Below are 13,049 nucleotides of genomic sequence, written 5' to 3'. Positions count from 1 at the left end.
AAAATAACTTAAAAATAATATGTTGACGAACATATTGTCAGGAATCCAAAAACACATTTCAAATGTCAACTTTGACACTCGATTTTATGTGACTACCAAAATATCTCAACAACCCACAATTTATGCACAAGATACTAACATCTAAATTTTAAAATCAAGATGATATTCTCCCTTTTACATGAGGAATTCGTAATTAAAAATCGATAATATTATATATATAGATATTTAATATAAACCCGTGTGAGCTCATCCACAATTAAATGGGTTGACATNAAATGATACCATGACTCTTTTAATACAGGTCAATCCGTGTACCATCTCCACTTACATGTGCTTGGAGGGAGACAGATGAAATGGCCAACTGGGTGATTATACCAGTTTAAAGGAGGATCACTAAATATTCATTTTGAAGATAAGTAAGCAACTTTGTGGTCAGTTTAAGAATTGCCAATTAACATCCTAGAAAGGCNTTTATTGCAATAAACGTGTTTATTATTCACGATACTGATAAAAATAACTTAATAATAATATGTTGATGAGTCTAATTACAACGATCTTTTATCGTATTTTATTCAAATAATTTATAAATATAAACCACAAAAAAATATTGGTTCAATTTTTTTATTTAAACACATAAATTCCAGCCAACTGTCACAATTATGATTTAAAAATTAGGATTTTTTTTAATAAAAATGGTATATCACAATAAAGTTTTTCTTGCATAAAATATTTTTTTATAAAAAAGACCAACTTAAAATACTGAAAATTTGGATTCATAATATTTATTTATTGCAATAAACGTGTTTATTATTCACGATACTGATAAAAATAACTTAAAAATCATATGTTGACGAACATATTGTGAGGAATCCAAAAACACATTTCAAATGTCAACTTTGACATTCGATTTTCAGTCACTACCAAAATATCTTAACAACCCACAATTTATGGATAATTTACTAACATCTCAATTTTAAAACCAAGATGATATTCTCCCTTTTACATGATGAATTCGTAATTGAAAATCGACAATATTAGATATATAGATATTTAATATAAACCCGTGTGAGCTCATTTAGGCCCACCTTTTAATAGATCGACAAAATTTCAACCCAACACACTTAAATTATTTGACGATGAGATAATATTTATTTATTGCAATAAACGCGTTTATTATTCACGATACTGATAAAAATAACTTAAAAATAATATGTTGACGGGTCTAATCACAACGATCTTTCACCGTGTTTTATTCAAATAATTTATAAATATAAACCACAAAAAATGTTGGTTCAAATTTTTTTTATCTAAACACATAAATTCTAGCCAACTGTCACAATTAAAGACAATTAGAAATTAGAAATTTTTTTTATAAAAATGGTATATCACAATAAAGTTTTTAACCATATTTTATTAAAAAAAAATTTAAATATAAACTTTTGCAAAAAATATTTTTAAAAGTAATAAGTTATAGTCAAAGTAACCAAAAAAATTAATAAGACACCAAAAAAAATTCATAATGCAACAATGAACTATTTTTAAATTTTAATTAATGTCTACTCACGTAAGAAAGATAAATAAAAAAATTCTAAATCATTTGATTAAAAATAACATATTATAATGTGAGTAGACATAAAAGATATCAAATGCTAATTTACATAATAAAAAATAAAAAAATCCAAATCATTAGATTAAAAATGACATATGGTAATGTGGGTAGACAACATTAAAAACAAACAATTAATAAGGAGATAAATGTAAATTCACATATAAAGTCACATATTTATATATATAATAGATAATAGAATAATAGATAGTCTCTGCAAGTCTAAATATATATACAACCTGAACTTGCCAAAAATGATACCATGACTCTTTTAATACAGGTCAATCCGTGTACCATCTCCACTTACATGTGCTTGGAGGGAGACAGATGAAAAAGTTTAAAGGAGGATCACTAAATATTCATTTTGAAGATAAGTAAGCAAACTTTTGGTCAGTGTAAGAATTGTCAATTAACATCCTAGAAAGAAAACTTAATGTGGTTGCTTGGGATTCCAAATTATATGACGTGAAGACAAGCATGCCCAAAAGCCTTAGCACCTGTGCTTCACGTGGGCTTGGACCACCCCCCACCTCAACATGGCAGATTTTTTGTTGTTCCCTTCTTATTGGAATGAACTTATTATCCTAGTTTCATTTTTTCTTTACAGTTTTGGAAACAAAATTTACTCAATGCGTCATTGAAGACTTTGCATACAGACAAAAACGTAAGTATAAATTCACCACACCAGATAAGAAAATTCAGGTGATCCACAAGAAACAGCTGGCCAAAAGAAATATCCATATGAATTGTGGATGAGAAGAAGGTGGGAAAGCGAAAGAACACAGAGAACCCAAATACTTGGCATCACGAGCCGACCACACAGCATAGACTTCACAAGACATGCCTGGTACTATAGCTTTCGGACATGGAAGGTGCAGTCAATTTTATTTATTTCATAAAAATTATAGCTACCTAGTAGGACAACAACCTATTGTTGGAAAGAAATAACCATCTGCAGCTATAGGTACAACGTAGTATGGTAGCCAGATGCGGATACTTCAAGGAAATAAACATGACCGGCACGGTAGCGAAGAAAAACAGAAGAACAGTTACCGATGCTAATCCTTGTTGATAGAAAATAAGACAGGTGCAGAAGGAAACCATCATTGCCGCTATGGACACGAAAAGGGATGCCACCCCAATCACCATCCAAAAAGGCAACGAGTCCAGGAAATCGTCTTCGGCATAACGAGATGTCAGTATGGACAGAAACATGAGCATTGATGTCAAAGAGGATAGGGTCGCCACTGCCTCGGACATAGGAAAAACAATAAAAAACCTCTTGTTCTGTAGACTTGGAGTACCAGCGTTGTTGTACCCACCGGGCACTGTAAAGGCAGTTGTGAAAACCACTGTGGCAATTAGCATCGCAACTAGCATGCATGATTTTGCCATTTGCTTCATCATTTTTTCACCTTCTTTCATCAATCCTTGGTGCTCTGAGATGAATACATCGTGTGGTGTTTGGCCTTGATGGTTTTTCTCGTTTCGGTGTGATGGTTTGACCAACTTTTCGACTTCCTTAAACCACAGTACTTCTCGTTGCATCTGAAGAGCTGCCCCTGGTAAGAGATTGAGCTGATTCTGAGGGGCTAGCCTGCCGGCCAAATGCATTATGTTATTGCCTTGGGTGTCTACATATGTCAGTATCAAATCTCTCACACCGGGTACTTCATATATTAAATTGAAGCATTGGGCATGGCGATGCAAAACAGCGATATGAAATATGCTGTGTTTGGACTCGTTAACTTTGTACAAGAAATCTGGATAAAGACGAATCAGCTCGACCAAGAATTCTCCATTTTCAGATTCTACGGCTGTAAAAAGCAGTTTCAAATTAGCGTTTCCAAAAGCTTCCATACTATTAGCTCTCCCTGTTTCGATATCATTTTGTTGATAGCGTGATGCGGTAAGATCCCAAAGATATTGGAGCAATGTATATGCATCACACGATTCATCGTCGTCATCTGCTGACAGTACTTGAAGCGGCAGCTGCATGTTACGAGGCAGCACTGGAGCTACTGTACATATACTCGGAATTCATGCATAAACAACAAAAAATAACATTTAGCAAGGTATAGGTAGTTACGAACATAACGAAATACATTTGCAAAATCACTAACTTGCGCGGGCAATGGTTCCGATCCAGCTGAGTCCTTGTTGCATGGTGTCACCAGGGCCAGGAAATGCTGATGGAGTCCTTGCAAGCACCTGCAAAGGTGTCTCCCCGTCGCCATCTTCAAGCCCAGCTAGCATGTTATTTTGTTGTAAGATTCTAATAGCCAGATCTGCATCCATGAATTGTTCAGTTGATGTATACATTATCCTACTTAATCCATTCTTAAATGAGATTAAAAAGAAACCCTCGCGATGTAGAGTTAATTATCACCATACAATCCGGAGGCGATGGATGTCGTAAGAAGTCTAATCTGTTCGTTCTCATTCCACGTCTCAAAATTGGATAATGGGAAAAGATAATCGACCATGTCGTGGTGGCCTAACAAGGCCGCCATGTAGAGTGGGGTGACACTCCCACTACCACGTATCGTGGGCAACTTTTTGTTCTTCTCTACCATCATGAAAGCAATAGGGACATGCCCGGCGACGGCAGCAAAACTGAGTGCTGTGTTTCCCTTTTGATTCTGTATTTCCAGCATACGAGAAGATTGGTCGTCGCCCATCTTTTCCAGTAAATTAGCAACAAAAGGTGCATGCCCTTCCAAAGCAGCTATATGGAAAGCAGTTTCTCCCCCTTCTGTTATGCGAGATTTACCCAATGTAATATCGTCGGCCAACAATCTTTCAGCAACCTCCCAGTCGCCCTTCAATGCTGCTTTGTGCATAGGAACACACCCACTCAGGTATCTTGCTTCTGTGCACAAACCAACTCGACCGTTAAACATAGAGTGATCACGAGTGCTTAATTTATCATTAATGGTCAAAGAATTGAGACAAATTAGATCGTGGATAATGTCAATTAATTTGATCATGAACTAGTTATATTAAGGAAGGAAAGATATATAAGATTGACATTGCATGATTCATACTTTAATATTTCAATATGACACTGCATGTATCAATTTCGTGTTGACGCCACGTTTGCATCACATGAGTGTCACTAAGGATTACAACATGACCGATATAGGACATGCTTGGTCAAACCCGACCCTCGAAATCCGATAGGTCCAATTCGGGTTGGACCCGTTAAAAACTATATAATTTTTTATTTGAAAATAAAAATTTTTAAACTTTAATCACTAAAAATTTTAGTCACTGCACAATAAAAAAAAATTAATTAATTATCAAATTTAAATATCAACTTTATATTAATAATATTTAAGACTAAAAAAATTATCACAAATTAAAATATATTAATTTATATTAACTCTTAACAAAAAAATTTATAAATAAATTATTACTGTTATATATACATTTATGCCTACTTATTTATGTATATACACGAATTCTAACACAGAGCCGACCGACAGGGTTTAAAACCGGTCTATTACCATCCTTACTTGTTGTTAGATCGGGTTGAGCAATATTACTATTCAAAAATTGCTCAACCCGAACTCGAGCCAACCCGAACCCGGATCAACACGATCAACCCAATTAACCCGATTGAGATTTTTTTTAATTTTTTTAAAGAAAATTAAATAACATTCAAAAAAATTAATATTTTAATTTAAACTCATCATAACAAAATTTTTCTCATATATATGATTTAAATTTGAAAGTGTAATTGTAGAAAAATATAATATATTTACTAAATCAAATAAACAATTGTTTAAAAAATAAAAAAATATTCAAAATAAATATTAAATTATGAATTTATAATATAAATATACAATAAATATTTTTTCAGACTTACAATATATAAAATGTAGACAATATTTATTAATTATATTTTTTTAAAAAAATTTAAAATTTTCGGGTCAACTCGGGTTGACCTGAACCCAACACAATCCGGTCATTTTTTTCAAGTCAGTTATCGGACCCCCCACCTTCTGACCCGAACCCGAAAACCTCAAACTCAAACTCAAACCTGATTTTTTTTCAGGTTGAACCATGTCGAGTTGATAGATCGTGTCTGATTTTGACAACCCTTCCTATTTTTGACTAATTAAATAGTCAATATCCAATATATTTTAGGCTAATACATAGGTCGAAAAATTCTATTTTTTTAGATATGGTTGCACAGATAGCTAGGTATTTTTTAATATAAAACGATGTTTAGTGGAACTTTTAATTTTTAAAAGTAAATAAAATAGACAGAAGCTGAAATTCTAAAAAAAAAAGTATTTGCACGTTGTACTGTAAATTATTCTCTTTTTTCTACAAACAATAAATAATTTATGTACGTTGTTAAAATGAACTTTTAAAATAAGCTGTTTCGGCCAATTGATAAAGTTGATCGATCTATAATCAATAATTATTGTCATTGAATCAACAAACGTCATATAAAAAAGTATAAATTAGTCATATATTTTGTCACTCACTCCCCAAGTCATCATAATATTAATTGTGTGGCTAATTATATATATACACACGTCGGGATCATGCATGCATGATATTTGTGGCCCGCCCGGACCACCTCACCCACCTTCCCACTTTCTTTTCAAATATTGACATATATAATTTTACAAGATTTTTTTTCTGGAGCAGCAAACATTGGAGGAATTAAAGATATTATAAATGTATATATAATTTTACACACACATATAAATATATATTGATATCTCGGAAGGAACCCGGGTCATCCTTGGACTCTGGCAGAGCAAGAAAAGCCGGGAGCCCATAGTCGTTCCCGGGAAACCAAGAAAAGACTGGGTGAGTGCCCGCCCGGGAAAAGAAGGAATACCGTATTTTAATCATCTCCCAGCATTCATCAAACCGGGAAGCCACCAATTAGATTACTACATATTCAAACAAACCTAGACTCTCAGCCTAGTTCGAGCAACGTAAGAAAACCAAGAAAAATTGATCAGAATCTGAGCAAAAGTTTGATCAGGACTTATGACCACACACGAAAACAGATCATTATTACCTTTCCCCATATAAAAGCTAAGATTTACTCGATCATTAAAGGATAATCACTTAACTTTTTTCATAAGTACTTAATATATATACTCACCATATAACACTNTATAATTGTACAAACCGAATAACCAACACTCTAGCTATCCAGCACTTACGAGTTGATGAAAGAAGTTGAGTGGCTCTTCGTTCGAGCTTTAGCTTCTCATGGTTCACTTTTTTCGACTGGTAAATCCCCATTCTCTAGCTTGTTTACACCTAAATATATACATACAAAAACGTCCATTAACAATCTTTAAACGCAAATTAATCAACATCATTTCGGGATCATAGATATTTCATGTGATCCTCGACACGACTATATATATATTTCATGGTGATCATTAATATCGCCCTACGTGAATTACACATGATTTTTCACAGTAGATCAGTGAGCATACATCTCAAATTGTTAATTACGCTCTTTAATCAAGAAGAGTAGTAGTTAGGTACGTACCGGCCGGCTGGTAGGATGGAGCGAAGGGAAGAACCAATGGCAGTGGCAGAGTTCCCTTCACTAGCTTATTTAACAGTACTTTAATGGAGTAGAGTGGAGTGGGTTTGGAGTTTCTTTCCGAAAGTCTTGGTCATTTCCGAAATTGCCAAGTAATTACATTTGTTTCCCATGCTAACTCGGTATATATATATATAATTCAACTTGATTTCAATCCAATTATTGAGCACGTACGTAGGGACCTACATCACGAATATCAAATATAATTAGATTAATAAAGAAAATTAAATGTTAGAAATTAATAAAATCACAATTGGTTTGTAATTGTGCGGATGAAAGGGACATGATGCCCCAACATCGACCTTCTTTGAAATTTCTTGATTGTAAAAAGGTTCCTTTCTCTTCTCCACGAAAACAAGAAAGCAAATTAATTATTTCTTATTTTTCTTCAGGCGGCCGTGGAAAGGCATCGACAATGGGTCTATGCATGTCTTGTCTAGAATAATTTTGAAGTGTTTGTTGTGGTCATTGGTCAATGTTTAATCTTTTTTTTTGTTTTTTTGTTTCGTCTTCAATCTACGTACTTCCACCACTTATTAGTTAATTATCGGGATTGTTATAGAGTCTCATTTTTACGATATAATTGGTACGAAAATAGTTAACTAAATTTGCTATATGATTATATTATAAGTTTTTGTTAACCATTTTAGACTTTAATTTTTAATCCATATAGGATAAGAATATTTAAGTGCCAAATACATTAAATATGTATTAGTTGAATCAATGAAAACCTATTTAATTATATCATACCTAACTAGTGATATCTCGGAAAGAGTTGGGTCTTCTTCGGACTCGGACGGAGTGATAGGGAGCTCAAGGATACTAGGTGGAAGACCAGCCCGGGTAAAGATAGTATTCTTAGATAAACATGCATCACTGAGTATCCAACGACTAAAGAAAGGTTTAGACCAGACAAACCCGACACCCATCTTAGCCTGGGTGGTACAAGGAGACTAGGATAATGCGGTCAGGGACTGTGTCCTTACATCACGACCACTGCCCGAACATCTTGGACAAACCTCGATCCTGGCCCAGAGGTATGGATCATCGTACCTCGAAATCATTAATGTGTCAGTCAGCGCACATACAATACAATAATTTCTGTAACGTCCCAAATTTGACAAATGTCCTCGCTTTACAAAGACGAGGTTTTTCAACGTGCTTCTATCCTCACTCACACGCATCCTATAAAATTTCTCAAGAGGCCACTTATCCCAAAATTGCATCAAATCAAACACGCTTAACTTTTGAATTATTATGCATGTGATTAACTTCCGAAAAGAAAATATGCATTCTTGATATGAGTAGCACGTATAAAAGATTTTATACGTCTCATTTTGGTGTGAGATCAGTTCATTTATGCTCTCCGTAACCCATTCATTGGTAGAGTTTCCATCTTTCATGAAGTAATAACTCATATTGCGGACCATGTAATGTCTTAAGATCTTTGGCTCCAGCTAACAAAATTTCTCTGAAAATAATTGTATATATATGATGATACCCCTGTAAGAGCCCGAGTCATGGATGACCCGGGATATCAGATGGATTCCCAAATCAGGGTCAATCTGCAGGATGGATTCTTCTGAAGTTGGGCAGGTGCAAGCCCGGGCTCTACTCNCTCTACTCCCCGGGCAACCAGACGCCCGGGCTCTTATATAAGCCCTTGGTAGGCATTCTAACTAGGCCACCTCGATATGAGCACCACACTCGAGTACACTAGCAGAATTGGATGTGTGCGACCGTCCTATCTCTGACTAATTCAAGTGGTTGACAAAGTCAGACAGGCGAGATGTGACTAGTGTATGATTTGACATGTCACAATGTAGCCGTCCTACTATAATTAGTAGGTAGCACGAAGAACGAGGTCATCATTACTTCTCCTACTATAAATAACAGGTTCTCCCTTTACATTTAGATTCAATTTATTGTCTACACTCTTACACCAATATCACAACCATCACTTGGTTACATTGGTCTTTTGTTGAGTCCTTCACTGACTTAAGCATCGGAGTGGCCACGCCGGACATCTCTCCGGCGCCCATTCACGAGTTCATCTCCTTGTGTGCAGGTTACAGCTGAAGCCATATTACGGAGATATATCTCACTGCTCTTATTCCCTTCATTATCTTGATAGCAGATCCGGTGGACCACCCCGACCCGGCTCGTCCATTTCACCCGGATCGCATCATTGGCGCCGTCTGTGGGAATTTGAGCTCAAGACGTAGATATGGTTTCCATTCAAAAATAAGTCCGACCAGCTCGACACTCAGATCTTATATGTGGATTTTATATGGGCTCAAAGCTCAGCGGCTATCCAGGATTGGCGTGGAAGAGTATTTACTATGCACTCAGCAGCATACAGCTATATTAGTCACCTAATTTAGCTCAACCAGAGAAGTTTCACTCTATCGGAAATGAATTCAGATTCAGTATTTCCAGGTTAGTGATTTGGTTTTTAATAAAATTAATAGAACAGGAAAAGCAAAATCTTGAAAGTCCGGGAGACATGAGGCCCCGGCACCATATTTTAAGTTCGGGAGACACGAGGCCCCGGCATCTTATCTTAAGTCCGGGAGACATGAGGCCCCGGCACATTATCTTAAGCCTATCTTAAGCCCGGGAGACACGAGGTCCCGGCACATTATCATTAAGTCCAAGGCTCCGAGCCCTGGCTCGGGGCTCCGCACCTCGACCACTCCAAGACCCAGGGCTCCGTACCCTGGCTGTTCATTAAGTCCAGGGACCCGTACCTTGGCCCGTGGACCCGTACCTCGGTCATCTATTAAGCCCAGGGTTCTCAACCCTGGCTCGGGGCTCCGTACCTCGACCATTCCCAAGTCCCGGGACATGTTCCCCGGCCCAAGGCTCCGCCCCCTGGTCTTTTATAACCCAAGGGTTCTCAAACCTGGCTCGGGGCTCCGCACCTCGACCATTCCCAAGTCCCGGGACATCTTCCCCGGCCCAAGGCTCCGCACCTTGGTTATTTATAAGCCCAGGGTTCTCAAACCTCGCTCGGGGCTCCGCACCTCGACCATTCCCAAGTCCCGGGACATGTTCCCCGGACCAAGGCTCCGTACCTTGGTTATTTATAATCCCAGGGTTCTCAAACCTGGCTCGGGGCTCCGCTCCTCGTCCATTCCCAAGTCCCGGGACATGTTCCCCGGCCCAAGGCTCCGCCCCCTGGTCTTTTATAACCCAAGGGTTCTCAAACCTGGCTCGGGGCTCCGCACCTCGACCATTCATGAAGGCCAGGGCTCCGCACCTTGGTTATCTATTAAGTCCAGGGACCAACACCCTGGCCCGAGGCTCCGCACCTCGACCATTTCGAGTCCGGGAGATACGAGGTCCCGACATCTTATCTCAAGTCCATGAGACACGAGACTCCGGCTCCTCATCCCATCTCTGAGAGACATGAAGCCCCCGATGCTTTTATAAAACCAGATTGATCATCTCTTTGGGAATCCAAGCATGACTAATCGAGACAGCGAGTATGACTCTAGCCCGACTATTTAAGGGATGTGTGATGATATCCCTGTAAGAGCCCGGGTCATGGATAACCCGCGATATCAGATGGATTCCCAAATCAGAGTCAATCTGCAGGATGGATTCTTCTGAAGCTAGGCAGGTGCAAGCCCGGGCTCTACTCCCCGGGCAACCAGATGCCCGGGCTCTTATATAAGCCTTCGGTAGGCATTCTAACTAGGCCACCTCGATATGAGCACCACACTCGAGTACACTAGCAGAATTGGATGTGGGCGACCGTCCTATCTCTGACACTAATTCAAGTGGTTGACAAAGTCAGACATGCGAGATGTGACTAGTGTATGATTTGACATGTCACAATGTAGCCGTCCTACTATAATTAGTAGGTAGCACGAAGAACGAGGTCATTATTACTTCTCCTACTATAAATATCAGGTTCTCCCTTTACATTTAGATTCAATTTATTGTCTACACTCTTACACCAATATCACAACCATCACTTTGTTACATTAGTCTTTTGTTGAGTCCTTCACTGACTTAAGTATCGGAGTGGCCACGCTGAACATCTCTCCGGCGCCCATTCACGAGTTCATCTCCTTGTGTGCAGGTTACAGCTGAAGCCATATTACGGAGATATATCTCACTGCTCTTATTCCCTTCATTATCTTGATAGCAGATCCAGTGGACCACCCCGACCCGGCTCGTCCATTTCACCCGGATCGCATCAATATATTTCTATATATGTTCACGTCATAAATTAATAATCTACTAAATTTGTAAAGATTATTAAATATTATATTTGTTTAGGACATAATTAACAAAACCAAGTACGTCTAGTAGCCAACAAACGACATACAACATATAAGCTTAAATACTTTTCATCTACCTAATCTGCAATTCCAAAACTCTCCCTTAAATAAAATATGCCATCCCAAATAAATGAGCTTAAATAAAAAGAACTACAATTTTTGAAGAGTGGGTCTCATGTGAGACCGTCTTACGGATCTTAATCTGTGAGACTGGTCAACCCTACCCATATTCACAATAAAAAGTAATACTCTTATCATAAAAAGTAACATTTTTTCATTGATGACCCAAATAAGAGATCCGTCTCACAAATACAACTCGTGAGACCGTGTCACACAAGTTTTTATCATCTTTGTAATCAACATCCACCAAATTTCTGAGACCAAAAGATGCAAATTTCAAAATAAAGTTTCTACATAAAATGGTTTTTGACTTGGATTAATCACATTCGACGCGACTAGGTCATACTCGCACATGAGTCTAATTATTTTAATGAAAATCAGGTCCTTGATTTACAGTTTGAAAGATATTAAACCCACAACAATCAATATAACTTGATTGGACCTTATCACAATTCACGTCCACCCTATAATCAAAACTCAAATTCCAACAATATTTTATTTAATTTTAAAGAAATATTCATCAAAATATATACATTGAAAGACATTCATGATGAAAATTTTTATCTACCCCCCACAATTTTATATTTTATATAATATAATAATAATAATAAATTTAATTTAAATATTATAAACAATTTATTTAATAGATGAGTTGACATGAAATATATTTAGTAGAATATTATTATTATTATATTAAATACTATTAATAACATTTTAATAAATTTGTAATTTCTGTTCAAAATTACATACATTTAATTTGTAACTTTTAAAAAATATAATGCAATTTACGATGTAATTAAAAATTTGAATAATTAACGACAAATTTTATGATTCAACACAAAAAAAATCATGTGAGACGGTCTCGTGGGTCAATTTTGTGATATAGATATATTATTTGGATCACCCATGAAAAAAATATTAATTTTTATGCTAAAAAAATATTTTTTATTGTAAATATGGACATGGTTGATCTGTCTCACGAATATAAGTCCGTAAGACCATTTTATAAGAGACCTGCTCATGTGTGTATTTTTGTATATCATGTTTTCCTATTTTGCCTTTGTCGTAGTAATTTAGTTTACAATAATAACATCCATACTTTTTTTAGGATTCTTTTGAAATATTTACGAACCCATAACAAAGTTGATGATTAATAATATAAAACTTTATTCATGGTCCACATTTTTATAATATATATGGATATATAAAAATGAAATTTTTTAGCCTTATTGAACGAATTGTTTTTACTTTTTTATCATTAAATTTGATTTTTTTTTAAAAAAATGAAATTATAGGAAAGTTACATTTTTATCTAATAAGTTGCACCTTTTTTATTATATGCTATCCTTAATTCACTTTATTATTCTAAAACATTCCAATGTCATATCTATTCTAATATATTAATGAACGACATATATACGTAATGTATATATAAAATAAT

At 36.1% G+C, this 13,049-nt stretch overlaps 1 protein-coding gene across 3 annotated transcripts; it reads right to left on the bottom strand.

Annotated features, from left to right (window-relative positions):
- Positions 1-2,451: 2,451 nt before the first annotated feature.
- LOC140981400 (uncharacterized) lies at positions 2,452-7,300 on the bottom strand. Of its 3 annotated transcripts, none has more exons than XM_073447789.1 (5): positions 7,140-7,300; positions 6,802-6,901; positions 3,996-4,478; positions 3,730-3,894; positions 2,452-3,627 (listed from the first exon to the last, which is right to left on the bottom strand). In XM_073447789.1, the coding sequence occupies exons 2-5, from the start codon at positions 6,881-6,883 to the stop codon at positions 2,519-2,521; spliced, it is 1,839 nt and encodes a 612-aa protein (XP_073303890.1). In that variant the 5' UTR covers positions 6,884-6,901; positions 7,140-7,300; the 3' UTR covers positions 2,452-2,518. The 3 variants fall into 3 exon arrangements, with proteins under 3 accessions (XP_073303890.1, XP_073303892.1, XP_073303891.1); XM_073447791.1 differs by having other exon boundaries at positions 2,452-3,573; positions 3,781-3,894; XM_073447790.1 differs by having other exon boundaries at positions 7,136-7,297.
- Positions 7,301-13,049: the final 5,749 nt, after the last annotated feature.

The sequence above is a fragment of the Primulina huaijiensis genome, chromosome 7 (assembly GCF_012295235.1).
Source record: "Primulina huaijiensis isolate GDHJ02 chromosome 7, ASM1229523v2, whole genome shotgun sequence".
Taxonomy (NCBI): domain Eukaryota; kingdom Viridiplantae; phylum Streptophyta; class Magnoliopsida; order Lamiales; family Gesneriaceae; genus Primulina; species Primulina huaijiensis.
The sequence above is the reverse complement of the archived record's forward strand: the minus strand, read 5'-3'. Positions and strand labels throughout refer to the sequence as shown.